This window comes from Pleurodeles waltl, chromosome 8 (genome assembly GCF_031143425.1).
Source record: "Pleurodeles waltl isolate 20211129_DDA chromosome 8, aPleWal1.hap1.20221129, whole genome shotgun sequence".
Lineage (NCBI taxonomy): Eukaryota > Metazoa > Chordata > Amphibia > Caudata > Salamandridae > Pleurodeles > Pleurodeles waltl.
The window spans coordinates 506808363-506825049 of record NC_090447.1 but is presented as its reverse complement, the minus strand read 5'-3'; the positions used below and the strand labels follow the sequence as shown (position 1 = coordinate 506825049).

At 43.6% G+C, this 16687-nt stretch overlaps 1 protein-coding gene across 1 annotated transcript in view; it reads right to left on the bottom strand.

Annotated features, from left to right (window-relative positions):
* Positions 1-16687, bottom strand: part of SLC5A7 (solute carrier family 5 member 7) — a 326704-nt gene that overhangs the window by 128924 nt on the left and 181093 nt on the right. The window contains exon 6 of the mRNA XM_069204469.1: positions 8733-8876. Within this exon, the coding sequence (XP_069060570.1) occupies positions 8733-8876 (144 nt within the window). The remainder of the gene's footprint in view (positions 1-8732; positions 8877-16687) is intronic.

Here is a 16687-nt window from a genome sequence, read left to right as displayed (position 1 = left end):
CCCTTTAACAGAATAGAAATTCTAATAAATACGAGCAGAGTATAGAGATAATATAAATTATGGAGCATACATACAGATATAAGGCCCATATTTATAGGAAAATGACAGAGAGCAACGCTGCGCCACAATTGGCAGCCTAGCGCTCGGTCATTTTCACAACGCATGGATGTTTTTAATTGAATACAGCGCACCCCTGTGTTGTCCCCTGCGCTGGTGCTAAATTTACCTGCCAACAAATGCACCCTTGCACCCTCGTGCAAGTATGTCTGCGTTGAGGGGTGTGATTGCTTATGTGCAGAATGGTGTCCCTTCCTGGACATAAACAATCACTAATGGTGATTTGGCAGTTCTGTGTGTGCTGCAGAATGCCAAAGCGTCATTTTCAAATGGTTGTTTATGTGCAGGAAAGTACACCTTTCCGCCCATAAAAAATAATTTCTGGCATTTTGCTCTTTCTATGCATGCTGCAGAATGCAGCACACAAAGAAAAAGCAAAAAACAAGGAACAATAAAAGTATTCCTCCTCGTTGCGCCTTGCTAACGCCACCCCTGGGGTGGCATTAGATTTTGGCGCTGCCCCAGGATTACAAAAACTCGTAAATCTGAGGCAGCGTCAAAATGCAGTGGGTGTTGATGTGGCACGCCCACAGCAACACCCATTGCATGCTCCTTCCACACGAAGGACTGCCTGTGAAGGGGCCTATTTACAAGATTGCGTTAAGCCACAAAGAGTGGCTTAACGCCACTTTGTAAATATGGAGCAGGGCTTGAGAGATGGGTTTCTGTGGTTACAAAGGCTTTTAGACAACTGCTCTCGGGACCACAAACAAGATATGAAATGAGTAAGAGACCACATAAAGATGTCGAACATCGTATTTATGTGGGCCAGAAAAAAGTTTTTCTTCTGTGTGCCTTCGAGATCCATGAAAGGGTGAACAAATATTGTGAAAATGAATCTCCACTCAAGTAGGGCTTGGAGTGGAGAAATTGGAAACGCAATCTTAAATTCCATGTGAACAAGTCCCATAATTAACTGATTATTGATCGCAACAAGTCTCATTGTTTCACTTTTCCACCGGCTGCATGACGGAATCTGTGGTGTGGGTAGCAGGAGGCCTAGATGAGTTAGACCCTCAGGGTGCAACCATCTCCACTCAGATGGCATCAATGGGTAGGTGAGTTTCTTGAATTGAGAAAAGGTAAAGCCTCATTCCCTAAGCAGCTGTAAAACTCTGATATACTGTACCAAATTAAACAGCTGTGTCTCCTTTTGACCCTAGTTAAAGTGAATAATATAGAACTGATCAATATTTATTTACTGTCATCAACATAAACCACACAATTAGTATAAAAGGAGGGTACATGATTAAACAACCACTAAACATGTACAAAATCAATTCTGTTTTTTTTAAAGTGATAATATTGATACAACACAATTCAATCTATATTCATCGCTATTACTTAAGAAGCACATATTAAAATAAGAGATTCATTTTTGGTGCATCGTCGGTCAGACTGACTTTGCTGTAGCTCCCATTGTGTTCTTCTCCACAGCAGCATATGATGTTCAGTGGCCCTCCATCAAAGGGGTATCCAGTCCCTTGCAACTCTCATAGGCCACAACCTCCTGCCTCATTCTTCTGGAGATTTTTGACTTTCAAAAAAGAGATTTAGGGCCTCATTATGAGTTTGGAAGTCTCACTGCGGGATGCCAAACTAGCAGGGAGGACGCCAGAGTCATGGCGGTGACATCCCCCCGAGCATATTACAATGTTCCCACCAGGCTGACCGGTGGGAACATCACTGCAATATGTGGTTCCCGCCAGGCTGCCCGGTGGGAACAGTGATACATTATTGGTCTCAGCTATCTTAAGGGAACCGAAGCAAATATCGTAGCACTCCGGCACCCTCGGAATGTGCACTGTCTGCAAAGTGGACAGTGCACATTCTGATGGTGCAGCGCATGGGGGCAGAGGTACTGACCATGCTATGGGCATTGGCAGTGCAGGGGCCCCCCTAGGCCCCCGGCTTTCAGCCAGCCTTTCCATGGCAGGGTCCCGGCCATGGAATGACTGGCAAAAAGCTGAGTTGTAATCATCCAGGTGGCGCGGAGATCAGCGCCGCCCTGGCAACTCAGCCTGCCGTCACCACATCGGGAGCCATGTTCCTGGCAGGGGTGGCAGTCTTTAGGTGGGTCCACCCACCAGGGTTGTAATGTGATAGTCACAATGCCTGGAGTGCGGCGGTCCGACCGTCACAGCAAGTCCTTGGACCACCACACTTATAATGAGGCAAAAGTCTGGACGTAGAAATCTTCAGTGCGACCTAGTTCAGCAGCTCCCGAATGACGATGCCTCTTCCTCAGACACCACCTGCAGGCTTGCCCTGCTGAATTTTAGCTTCTCAAAATATTTTATTTTGAAATTTCTTCTAAGTCCGAAGGTAAAACCTGATCAAACGCAATTCACCTCTTTTATCCAACTCACGCTCCATCACAGTCAGCCATATTTTTCAACTTTAGCCCCGTCACGCACGACTATGTCTGTAGTTGTCACTTTGATCTTTTATGCACTAGTTTTTACCTTAAAATTTAGAAATTCATAACTCCAGTTGTACTGATTGGATTGTTGGCATTTAGTGTCAAATAATATATAAAAATGTACTTTTTCTAAACTGGTATAGGATTTTTCTTCTGTTTTGTTTTCACTTTATTACTGTGTCTTGCAAAATATTTACACATTGCCTCTAAGGTAAATCTGACTGCTTTTGTGCCAAGGTACCAGAGGGTTAAGCATAGATCAATTTAGTGACTTTTGTGGTTCACCCTGTCAGGAATTGTGGCTGTTGCTTGACCAGGGTTTACAACTCAGTCAACCCACACCTCAATTTCTCACATTATTAAATATATTAAGATTGAAATTTGCATTTATAGATATTGTAAACTGTGGAAGGGAAATGACAGTCGGCAAAGGAAATATAGTAAGTGATAGTCCAGTTTTTGAGAGGTGGTAAACACCAAACCCTTTGGAGGGGGAAGGGATGATGACAATAAGAGCTTATTTCCATAATGTTTGATTTTAATTCAATAATTTTGGAAGTTGGAATAGATATGGAAGTTAATTTTATCAAATACTCAGTAAGGGAATTTCAAGGAAGGATATCATGAAACCACAAAGTCAGTTAATCATTACTAATGCAAGCTTACAGGACTTAAATAATGGGGGATCTGAACAACATAAGAAAAAGGATTATGACATGGCCACGCAATGTATACCCAGACAGAGGATCTGCCCATACTTTATTACACCCTAGCCATGGCATTGATTTATGACTTTTGGGAATTCACAAAACTTTCCAGAAGTATACCTTGAGTACTACTCAGATTTGAGGTGTACTTCAGAAAATCCATTGTGAATTCCCATTTTTGTCTGTGCTTTTGCATTAGTGCCTGCAAAAAATAGCACATAAAAAATATGCTGAAATATTACCACCTTGATGCAATGGCAAATTTTAATTGCTCCACCCTGAAAAATGTTTGCCCTCAGATAAACTGCTTCCCCTAAAATGCCAGGAATGTTGCCAACCCCTTCATACCGTGAAAAGGGATCTTTTCCTTATGGCAGGTCCAAATGGATCAACATTAGCAATCTGTATCATGATAAATGAAATCCCCAGGGATATCATACATAACATTATTGACGACTTCCTACATGAAATAACTTCTTCACTGATGTAATCATTCTGTGAAAATGTTGAAGAAGCAAAAGGGCACCATAAAAACACCATCAGAAGAACTGCTTTGTCACTTTACTATCCCACATTGCACTGCAAAAGTAGAACAAAATTGGAAGTTTGTATAACCAGTATAATCAGAAGGGAAAAACAGAGTTCTAGCTCTTCACATGCATCACCTGTTAAGCCAAAGACAAATGGATGATAAAGAAAACTGTTCATTTTATGTAATACACTGCTAGTCCTGGAACAATTTCCCTAAATTTGAAATCAAATGTGGATGTATACAGTCACTGAACCAGCAATATTTTCTTTAACAACTGTCCAACATGTATGCTGACAGATTACTTTTGCCTACCCTTAAGGGACATAGATGTCTCAAGCAAACATGAGCTCAGGGTAAAGATCTGCAGTTTGACAATAGCTTTTGCTAGCAAAATATATAATCTATCTTTGAGTTCCTTTTTCTATCAATAAAGTATATATGAAATACATTTTTCATTTTATGTTGAAAACATTTTGGTCAAGATTAAGAGGCTGGTGGTCCGAAGACCTCGCGGTGGCACAATTTGCAACCACTATTTGAGAATGGCCATGAAATACATCAGGAGCATTGTTCTGTGGTAATCTGGCAGTAAGGCATATTTTCCACGGAACCGAGGTTAACATTATAGCATAGACAGGAGAATTAATCATGAAAAATGAAAAAAGGAAGTTTGTTTTCATGGTGGGAAAGGGAGGGTTCACTCACAAACTGACATTTTCGGACATAGAATATAGGCAGCAGCGGCCCGTCCTTTGAGCCGGAGGGGCCACGCCCCCCCCACCTTTTGCGCCCCATTAAGTGTCCGTCAGGCTGCGCAAAGGTCAGCCTAACAGACACTCTTCATGCTTAGCTCAGGCAGCCAGGAGCGAAAAAAGCACGATTTGCGCAGACTCCTGGCTGCCTGAGCTGAACTTTGCTGGACTGAAGAGGTCACAGCTCCTATGGGTGTGACCTCCTCGGCTCAGCAAAAGTGCGTTGAGGCCCTCCCTCTCTGTGACGAGGAGAAGCGTTACCCATTGACTTCGACCTGGGCACTTCAGGTTTAAACCCTGAAGCTTCCAGGGCTAGTGTCAATCAGTGACACCTCGTCGCAGAGTGGGGTGGGGTCAGAAGTCTCACTGACCCCATCCCACTCTGTGACGAGTCCCAACCCTCCTGGGACCTCAGAGGTTGAAGGTAAGTGTGTGTGTGTTTGTTTTTTAAATTAATGTTTGGTGCATGCATGTATATTTGAATATTGATGAGTGTTGTGAATGGATGTGAGTGTATGCGTGTCTGAATGAATATATGTGAGTGTGGTGTGCTTCCCGCCCGGCTCCCTCCCTCCTAAAAATACCGGCCGACACTGAATATAGGTTGCATTGAAAAGTGCCACACGGCTCATAAAAGTCAGTGCACGATTTTCAACCTGACATTATATACATCAGGCCATATTTTTGTGGGAAATTTGTTGGTAGGGCAATTACTAAGTTCAAGGACTATAGGATAAGATAAGTTGTGTGACAGGAGAGGCGATCATGCATGTTCCCATGATGTAAAATAGATGTGTGTGGAAGTCAAGGGGAATGTAGGCTTCCAAAGGAAAAAAAGCATAGAAAGAAAAACCAAATGTTGTTCTACACAAATCTGCTACTAGTACTCACACTGACTGCCCACAGGAGTAAGACAACATGAATAGACATATAACTCTATAAAAGTAACAAATTTGAGCATCAGTAGCTGAGTGTAGCTGTCTGCCTTTTTTTGTGAACCAGGTCCTGGGTAAATAGGGTTGTTTTCAGAGCTCCCTCAGAACCTGATGTGGCCTATTCAAAAACTGCATTTTGTAGGTCTTTATTAATACTATAGTGCTATTAAAATACTAGAAAATGCTATTCACAAACATTCAAATATAAATCCCAATGGAAAGAGTCTCAAACATGTAAATTCACTTCAGAAAACTAGTTTTAATTTGATTCAGTATATTTAAATTAACTAAAGATGTAATTCAAAATTTAGTTAACAGTGCTGTAAAATTTTCTTTCCTTTGTTGTACATTTAACATAAATCTAAAAAAATAATTTCTGATATTATTTAATATAAATCATGTTTACTACTTAATTAGAAATTACAACTATTTTTACTTCTCCCAATACTTTAGGATTGGGGGACTCCACAGTTGAGGTGGAGATTTCGCTATTTTAAAGTATAGGGAACTAAAAAACGTTTATTAACGCAAAACATTATAAATTTGTATGTTAATTATTAATGTAAATCAATTGTATACATTTAAGTTAAATATAGAACAAAATAAACAGTGCTACTCCACTACTAACCTAATTTCCAAATACATTTTAATGAATTTAAATATATTAGATTAAACATATTTTTCAGATGTTTACATAAAAGAATAAATTCCCATCTAAAGTAAAACAATTACACCGTTTATTATGCAATAATCTATTTACTAAAAGTGATGTATAGGATTAATCCAAAGGAATTTAAATATATTTAATAGAAATTAATGTTGCATTCATTTATCAATTGAGTAAAAGATGGTTAAAATATTTTATAAAAAAATAATATGTTTGTTTTAGTTTAGAAATTCTTTTAACTTTACATGATATTTATTTATATGTTTAACTATTTTAAATATTTAAATTTAACATGATTCCTTATAGGTTGTTTTTAAAGTTCCTACTTGCATTATTTTATTTGGTAAGGTGTTATAGTACCAGTGGTTTGCCATGTATGGTAGTGGACTTACTCCATCTCAGAGCTGGAGTAATCTACTACTGTTTTAGATGTATTTTTGACTTTAGTAGCTTTAGAAGTTCAGTTTGTGAATAGAAATTGGTTGAGGACCTCATTAGGAGCGCAGCGAAAGGAAGACCTGTCTGCCAAACTTCCATCGGGGAGGATGGAGCCACTCTGGCTACCTCCCTGCCGGACCCATTTAGTGCTTCCGCCAGTCAGCCTAGCGTGAAAATGGCAGCAGCATTGTGTCTGACTCGTAATCAAGCCGGCGGCAACGCTGTCGCCTGCAGGGTGCATCAGCACCCTTGCAATGTTCACTGTCTGCACAGCAAGGTGCTGGGCAGGAGGATCCCTACACTGTCCCTGCCAAGTGCATGGGCAGTCCAAGGGCCCCCGCTGTGGCTGCCTGCACCTGTTCCCCGTCAGCTTTTTCATGACGGTAAAACCACCATGAAAAGGCTGGCGGAGAACCAGGTCGTAATCAGCAGGGCGGTACTGCGTGCAGCGCCACCCTGGCTGATTCCGATCTGCACCTATCGTCAACCCATCAGGATCACCAATCCTGGCAGAGACGGTGGAACCCTGGAAGTCTGACCGCCAGGTTCCTAATGTGGCGGTCCTGACCGCCACCACGAGGCTGGTAGTCTCAAGACCGCCAGCCTCATAATGTGGCCCTTAGGGGCATATTTAAGAAAAGTGGCGCTGCACTTTGTGCAGCGCCACATTTCTTCGCCCTTTGCCATCCCCCTGTCACCACCATGTGTGCGCTGTGTTTAGGGAGCACTAGCATTGTTTTCCATGACGGTATTGATGTACTCTGCAGGAGTAGTGCCAATATATTAGCGCCAATCCTGCAGAGTACATAGGAGCCCATTGTAAATAATGGAAGCCACCTTTTAGGCGTTAAAAGTGCCGTACAAAATGACACAAGGAAATCTGTTGGAGTTCACAAGCAGCAACACCCATTGCATTTTGATGCTGCCTCAGATTTATGAGTGTTTGTAAACCTAAGGCAGCGACAAAAATGCCAGACATGATTGTTTATGTGCAGTGAGGTGTCCCTTCATGCACATAAACAATCATTTGGAAATGACTATGTGGCACTTCTGTGTGTGCTGCATTCTGCAGCACACACAGAGGTGCTAAATCGCCATTAGTGATGGTTTATGTGCAGGAAGGGACACCTTCCCGCACATAAGCAATCACACCCCTCAAAACAGACATCCTTGCACAATGGTGCAAGGATGCCTGCGTTTGCGGTGGCAGGTAAATTTAGCGCCAGGCCAGCGCAGGGGACAACAGAGGGGTGCGCCGTATTCAATTAAATACAGTGCATCCCTGCATTGTGAAAATGACGGAATGCGGCGCTACCAGTCTGGGTGCAGCATCGCGCTCTGTCATTTTCCTATAAATATGGGCTTAGTAGTTAATATTTTTAGCAGCCCTCTCACCCTAGTTCCTCCCATATTTACTACTAAATAGTAAACTTACATGCGTGAACGTCTTTCCATAAAACAGATTGGAGATATGGAGATGGAGAATTACAATGGTAGCTTTGTGGATAGCATTCTTTTTAGTTCATTAGTACTACTACTGGAGTACTACAAAATGCAGTCTGTGACTAGGCCCACAATGTTTACTATAGAAGACAAAATGTAGCTGTATTGACAAATAGTAATGAACCCCACCAGGCACCTTTTCAGTTCACCACACACAGCCCAAATGAAGAGTTTCCTCAGCCAGTAGAACCCTGCTCATCCAATGAGCAGACGAGATGACACGAGCCAGCATTAAAGTAATAGCACAAGATGGCACAAGCCAGCATTAAAGTAATAGTAATTGCAAGATCCACTTATTTAAAGACTGGACCGGAATTAAGATAGATAGAAGCTTACTTTTTTCACAAACTGATAAAGCATTCTGTATGTAGCAATACAACCTGGTGTTTCGCTATAAAATACGTGTATATGAGAATTTGCAATTTTCTGAAAGACACACTTTTAAATATCTACCATAACATAATCTTTTAACATTGTCCGGCTGCCACACGTTTCTTCTTTGTTATTGACAGGCAAAATCCTTTTAAATACTGCACTGCACAGCACGATGTTAATGAGCCTCTTCTCAAAAGTCATTTCACATTTATTATTTATACTACTTCCAGTGGCTACACCAAATAACTAAAACAGAACTCAATTAAAATACAACCTTAACTCACCAGCAGAAGAAAGCTGTCAATCCAAGACCAGACGTCAGCGGTGTCAATATTACCGAGCCAGGGTGCCTGGTATCCTTCACGTACAGCCGTGGACCCAATGTCACTGACAGCCTTATTCAACATTGCGAAAGGCACGCTAACCCACTGCAAACAAATGCAGAAATAGTTTATTAAAGCTAACCAGCCATTGAAACAGTAGAAGAATAACGTGAAAGTGCAACACCACAGTGCTCTTCTCAGGGGCCACATTCCACAAACTTCTTTCATACTGCCCAAGGCCTTAGACATGAACTTGCCCCTCATTCTTCATTCTTGTCATCTTAATTAATTGAGATGCCTATCTAGTGTTGACACTGTTTCAGAATACACTGGATTCTAGCAGTTGCACAGAGTTGGATTCTAGGCTAATGGAGTGTAAGCCTCTAGTGAACCTGACTGTGTGCTGGTTTGGTGTGGCATTGTTGGGACACATAGGGCCTCATTACGAGTTTGGGAGTCAGAAGTGCTGACTGCCAAAACTCATAAGGAGGATGCAGCCATCATGCCCGTGGCATTCCCCCCAAGCACATTACAATGTTCCCACTGGGCTGACAGATGGGAACATTGTATTACATGTTCCCACTGGGCTGACAGTGCTACGAAATTGGTCTCGGCTCCCTTAAGGGCTGTAGCTGAGTACAACTCAGACTGCCATCAGCAGATTGGGAACGATGTTCCTGGCAGGGACAGCGGTCCCCTGGCGGGTCCGCCTGGGTTGTACTGTGGTGGTCAAACCGCCTAGAGTGCGGCAGTCCTGCCATCACCGTGAGTGTGGCGGTCCTCAGACCACCACACTTATAATGAGATCCATAGTCTGTGCACGTGAAGTGACCTTAATGTTGCATTCCGACCAAATGTTGGAGAGGACCTGATTCTCTTGTTGAAGAGTGGAGCAAGCAGAGAGGTAGCAGGAATCCTCCTCCCAATTCTACAAACAGCTTTAATTGTCAGCATTCAAAAATGATCAGAACAGGCATGTTTGGGCTGCAGCCATGCTGCAATTATAAACAGCCCTGGCAAAAATGTCAAACCAGTTCTGATCCCTTCCTCCTTTTTCTCACTTTTCACTCATCCATTCTTTGCCTTCACCATCCCTCCCTCTCTCTCTTTCTCATACTGTGGTCCTTTTCTGTTCTCTCTCTTACCTGCATTTCCTCCATGCCTGTTGAATGTTGTGCAGCTAGAGAACATGAGAGGCACCAACAGTGGCTTTGGTCATTTAAACAATGGCCTCTAAAGCCTCCAGTCCCCAAGGGGTGCCAAATGGATTAAATAGCCAGCCCATCTTTTACACAAGTTTTACACAGCTATTATATTAACAGGAATATGTTTGTTTTCCTCAAATTGAGACATGGGCAGATTTAAGAAATGTAGCGCTGCACCCAATGCAGGGTCACTTTCCGTGTGCCCCTTAACGCCCCACTACTGCCACTATGTGTGTGCCATATTTAAAATACGGCGCACCATGGCGCAGGGTAGGGGGCCTTATTGTCAGTATTTTTGATGCTATTGGTGTACTGTTGGGAGTTAGCGGCAAAATTTTGGTGTTAACCCTGAACAGGACATAGGGGCCCACTATAACCAATGGTGTGCCCCCTTTTAATGCCTGCTCTGAGCAGGCATTAAAAATGCTGCAAAAAAATGATGCAACAAAATCTTTTAGATTTCTTTGCGCATTTTTTTTGGCCCTCCTAACAGGGGAACGCCCCACCTTGCATACATTATGCCTGAAGAAGGCATAATGTGGAGGAAGCGGTTACAAAGTTGCGCAGTGCCACTTTGTAAATCTGGTGCAGCGTTTTCGCCAATATATCGCCACATTAGCGTAAAAAAATGATGCTAATGTGGCAATATTATGGTGCAAGGAGCTCTTAAATATGCCCCTTAGTTCAACTAAAATGAGAAACTACAGTGAACTGTGTACCATGTGATGTGTTTATCACCCATACATTATTGCAAAACAGATTTAGTGTAGCAATTCTCTTTGTTTCAATTTCTCTGGACATTTTTTACTTTTAAAATTGTTGCTAATATACTGGCAGGCTATAGACAGACTGTCACTGATTCTGCACCTACTGACTTTCCCATGATTTCTCCTTCCCAATGAATGAGGCCACAATTTTCCATTTTCAGCACCATGTCCATAAGTCAGGCATGGCTCTGTATGGGACACCAGATTCCCCAGTGGGGTAAGCCTGAAGCTGTATCCAATTAAGGTGCATCGAAATTTGATACTCCAGAGGACCTTGAAGTCCAAATATTTTCTAAGTCCCCATATTTCAAGGTTTTTGGAGTTGCTCCTCCGGGTCACTTCTGAGACTCCCAGTACCACAGAAACAACACTTAGGAGGTCAGGCCTCATTCCTGCAGAGGCCACCAGCAAGGTTCAATCCAGGTCCACTTGGTACTGGTCAACTGGTCACTTCAGGAAAAAAGGCTCTTGTAGTTGGTGTATCCCAATAGTCCCACAGAAAGTCAGCCAACTGACATTAGAGCTCACCTGTTTGTCTTGGGTACATGAAAGAGATGGTACAGTCATTTACGGCTTCTCTCTGTTTAGAGTCAACAGGTCCAGTCCTTTTCTGATCTTCCACAGTGCCAGAAACTGATCTGAGGAGAGCGCCTTGGGTTGCCATATAAATGGTTAGCACTATCTAGTGGTTTCTGGTGACTCCTGGCTACCCCTAACCAATGGAGTAAATGTTCTCCATAGCACCCTTAGTGCATTTTATGCCGATCCTGTTTACCCTATTGCAAACAATCTTGCAATGCTCCTCACTCTTAAATTCCAAGATGGTGAAACCCTTCCTCTCTTGCACAGAGCTCTTCTGTCCACCAATGTTGTGGCCAGGAAAATGAGCAGTACCTTCCCCTGTGTCTACTTCAAACTAGTTCTTAGGTATCTTCCCTGCCACTGGGTTTGAAGCCAGCCTGGCTAATGTGTGCCTTGGAGACAAAGCCTTCCCCTTCTTCAAGTCTCCCATTACACTATATTAAGAATGGCAGGCCCCATCTTTGTACTTTTGAAGTTAATTAAGGTCTTGGGTCCCCCACAAAGATACTTCCTTGGATGATAGGGACCAATGCCCAGTACCCAGCCTAGTCTGCCACCCAGACCGGAGTCATTGTTCTGACTCAGGCAGCAGTTTCCTCTTCATGCAGGGAAAAGGTAGCTTTCTAAAATCTACTTTTCCTTAATATTTATTGCAAATGTAACTTCACCAATGAATTGAACATTTAATAAGTATGAAAAATAAAATAACCATTTATTCTCCTTTTGCTGTTAAAAGTTACAGATTAAAGTTTATAATTTGTATGTTGACATTTTTTAGGCAACAGTTATAGCCCTGCCAATGAACACAGTCATGGGGACCATAGAAACCTGGAGTATTAGTTGAGGGGTGAGTACCCACCTTAAAAACCGACCTTAAACAATAAATCCTTGTCAAGGTGAACAACTAGAATCACTAAATAAACCCTGTGGTGGCTATGGCACAGAGCAGACAAAATTAACTTAGAGACAATGTTAAAGTATTTATGCAGTACAAAACAATAGTAAAGTCAAAACATTATGGGGGTCATTCTGACCCTGGCGGTAAATACCGCCAGGGCGGAGGTTGGCGGTAGCACCGCCAACAGGCTGGCGGTGCTCCGCCGGGCATTCTGACCGCGGCGGTACAGCCGCGGCCAGAAGCGGAAAGCCGGCGGTGTACCGCCGACTTTCCGCTGCCCATGGGAATCCGCCATGGCGGCGCAGCTTGCTGCGCCGCCATGGGGATTCTGACACCCCATACCGCCATCCTGTTCCTGGTGGTTCGCCCGCCAGGAACAGGATGGCGGTATGGGGTGTCGAGGGGCCCCCGTAAGAGGGCCCCACAAAGATTTTCACTGTCTGCTGTGCAGACAGTGAAAATCGCGACGGGTGCCACTGCACCCGTCGCACCCCTTCAACTCCGCCGGCTCAATTCTGAGCCGGCTTCCTTGTTGATGGGGCTTTCCCGCTGGGCCGGCTGGCGGTCTTCTGGCAGTCGCCCGCCGGCCCCGCGGGAAAGCCAGAATGACCGCTGCGGTCTTTTGACCGCGGAGCGGTCTTTCGGCGGGAACCGCTTGGCGGGCGGCGACCACCGACCGCCGCAGTCAGAATCACCCCCTATGTGTGGAAAGTCCCAAATCAATTAAAAAAATAGAGTAAAATTACACAAAAATTACAAAAATAGTATAGGGCAAACGGGAGATATGAATTTTTAAAGTTTAAGGTTCAAAATAGCACCAAAAGGCAATAACCTAGGCCATCTGGTTGAACTTGACCAGTTACTAAAAAAAGTTAAGGCTGACCGGGATGGTGTACAGGTCAGGTGCAGCAACTAGGTTCAACCTGGTTGAAAAATGTAATACTGGATTTAGACTTTGAAACAGAAGTCAAAAATCTTTAGCGGGGCAAGGCAGCAGACTGTGTCTAATGGGTGGCTCCATATCATTGGAGTGCCACTGGATTAGGTTCAGGTGAAGCCAGTGACTTTCGGCAGGAAGTTTCTGAATGGAAGTATGGTGCAATTCACTTCAAGGGAGGGGCCCTTGTGTGCCAAATACTTCTGGTGCCTTCGACAAGTGGAGATTTTTGCCTTCAGACTTAGGGGCTCGTTACGACTTTAGCAATCGGACGAGCTGACCGCCTAACTCGCAGGGATGAGACGGCCGTCAACCTGGCTGCCTCACTCCCGCCATATTACGATGTTTCTACCGGGCTGACCAGCTGCAACACAGTATTACGGCATTTCCGCCAGTCAGCCTGGCGGGAACTGTGCTACAGCATTGGCCTCTGCTCCCTTAAGGGAGCCGAGGTCTTTACCATAGCACTACAGCACCCTCCGAATGTGCACTGTCTGCAGAGCGTTGGATTGCTGCACTCTGACCGCCACCATGAGGCTAGCAGTCTCAAGACCACCAGTCTTGTAATGAGGCCTTTTGCCCCTTTTTGGAGCTTGGATTCTTCCAGTGGAAAAAGGCTGAAGGCTGTAGCTGAAGAGGGCACACCAGGCATAATACTTTCTCGTAAGGTCCTGTTAAATCGCATTTGCTGCTGGGGAATAGCTCATAGCAGGAGCAACTCTACTCTTTGACTCAGTAGCAATGAATTCTTGTTGGATCTAAGTCCCAGGTTTCTGAAAATCTTAGGAGTAGTACACTTTGACACCCCCAGTGGTCTAGGTCCTTGGGGCCACTACTTGGGGGTCACAACTCACTCCAGAAGAGGCCAGCAGCTGGCTCTAAGGCAAGACCAGTTGGAAATGGTCAGCTGCAGAAAAAGGCCTCTTGTATTTGTGTCCCTGTAGGCCGAAGAGGAGATCAGTCTTATGACTCATGGAGTGCACTTCTTTGTCCTGGGCACAAGAGGCACAACAGCTCTAATCTTCAAGGCTCTTCTCAGGTTATAGACAACAAACCCAGACCTCTTGTGTTCTTCCAAAGGAAATGTTCTGAGGAGGGTACTGTGGGTGCCACATGCATGCCTGGCACTAGCCTGTGGATGGGGAGACTCTGGGCTCCTCCCTAACCAATAGGGTACCAATAAGGCAAAGGTTCCCAGCGGTAACCCTACCCACTTTTAAAGTATTTCCTGTGTGCTTTCCTACAAACAATCCCACAGTGCCCTCTCTACCTAAACCCAATGCAGCAGAACCCTTCTTCCCTTGTGCAGAGCTCGTGCGCTTACCCCAGAGGTGTGACCAGAAAAATGAGAAACCCCTCCTCTGTGGTCATGTAAAACCATTTCTAGGGCAGCTCCTCTCCTACTCAGATTAGAACCTACATTCCTGGGGGAAGAAATGAGAGTCCTGCCCCAGTGGCAGCTAACATTTTCCTTTGACAGGGTAGACATCTTTGAAGTTAATCAGGTTCCTGGGCACAGCCCAGATGGCCAGCCTGCGAGCAAAACAGCCACACTTTCTCACACCCAAGACCTTTGTCATGCTGTGGTAGCAGCTTTCACACCGAATCAAGGGGGGTAGTCAGCTACCCGGTGACAAAGGCTTTAGGCACAGAAAGGGGGACTTCATAAAAGTCCAGTTTCCCAAATATTTATCAAAATTTGATGTTTCCAGTATATAGAGCTTTTAATAAATATTTCAAAATGTCCAAGAAATAAATTTGCAACTGTTTCCTAGCTGGAGATATTAAATTTAATATTGCATCTTAATGCTTTCCAATGGAACAGCCAGTCTTACTCCAGTAAAAATATCTTTTGAGACTTTATCACTGTAATGACATGTGTAACATTAAACTTTTACATTTTCTACTTTTAAATACCATGCATCCTACCATGTGGGCAATAAGGCCGTCTTCATGGTGACATACTGATTTAAAAGAAGGTTTAGACCTGTGAAAGGTATTATTTTGACAGGTTGAATTTGCATTTTAAACTGCACAGCCAGATGACAAATGGTAGGCCTACAGTCATGTTTGCACTGCCACTGTAGTGGGTGGGCACAATGGGTGTTGCAGCCCAATAGTAACATTTAACTTATGGGCCCTGGGCACTCTTGGTACCATATATTAGGGACTTATGGTAATTCAAATGTACCAATCAGGGGTGTGCCAATTTTCATTATGTTAAAAGGGAAACACAGGCACTTTACATTTGACTAGCACGGGTAAAGTGCACAAAGCTCTATAGCTAGCAAAAACGGTTAAAGCTAAACTTTTGGGGCACACCACGCAAAAGGTGGTCCTTTCCGACAGGGATCAAGGATTTCCCTTCTTCAGGTCTCCACTTAAATGTAATTAGGAATGGGCAGGTTACACCTTGGTCCATATCAAGATAATGAAGCTCGCAATTCCACTCCAACTACCTTTTTTGTACAGATAAGGATAATGTGCCCCACGCCCAGTCCATCCGGTCTCCAGGCCTAATCCATTGCTATGCTCAGGGAACAGCTGCCACACCTCATTAAGGTCAAGCCCTGACTGGACAGCTGCTATCAGGCTAGTGCAACTTAGCCTCTAGTAGCTTCAAAGAGGGAAAAGGTAACTTTCTATAATCTACTTTTTCTACATATTTATAAAAAATCTAAAGGCACAAATAAATTGGACATTTAATAAATATGAAAAATTATCTGTCAAACATACAAGTTAAAGTTTATACTCTGTACTTTGACATATTCTAGGAGCCCGCTACAGCCCTGCCAGTGAAGGTAGCTAGAGCCTAGTCACTGGAGGAACATGCCAACTTCAATTTCAAACATGTCCCTCTTTTAAATATGAGACAGTCTACCTAGTGGGCCACGAGGTTTACTTAGAAGTGACTTATTGATATTTAAAAGCTTTGTTTCCCACCTATCGAAAAGGTTTTTTTGACAGGTCTGACAGCAGGTTTTTAGGCTGCTGTAGTCATGCTACACATGTTAGGCCTGAATCCATGTTTTACAGTCCATCCCTGTGAATGGCACAATAGGTGCCGAAGTCCACAGGTGGTATTAACTTTCAGGCCCTGTGTGTATTGTCTACGCCATATTTAAGGGAACCGTAGGCAAGTTAAATATGCTAATCAGGTACACGCCAATTTAACAATGTTTAAAGTGGGAGCACAGGCACTTTACTACTGCTTAGCAGGAGTAAAGTGTACAGAGTTCAACAACCAACCAAAAGAGGGTCCAGAAAAAAAGCAAAAAATTTGGTGTGGCTATGCAATAAAGGCACGTTTGACCAAAAGAGTGGCTTCCTTTGCTGGAAACAGGGAATGTAGTTACAGGAAGATCTTTCCCCACTAAGCAAAATTACATCTAACAATATTTGAGGGTTGTGGGGATGTTACAGTATTAGGCAGGGTCAGAGTGATGGAGGAGACCATTAGATAGGTGGCAACTTGACACATGGTACGAAGAGCTTCCAGGATGAAGTAAAAAGCAGGTACAGGCCTT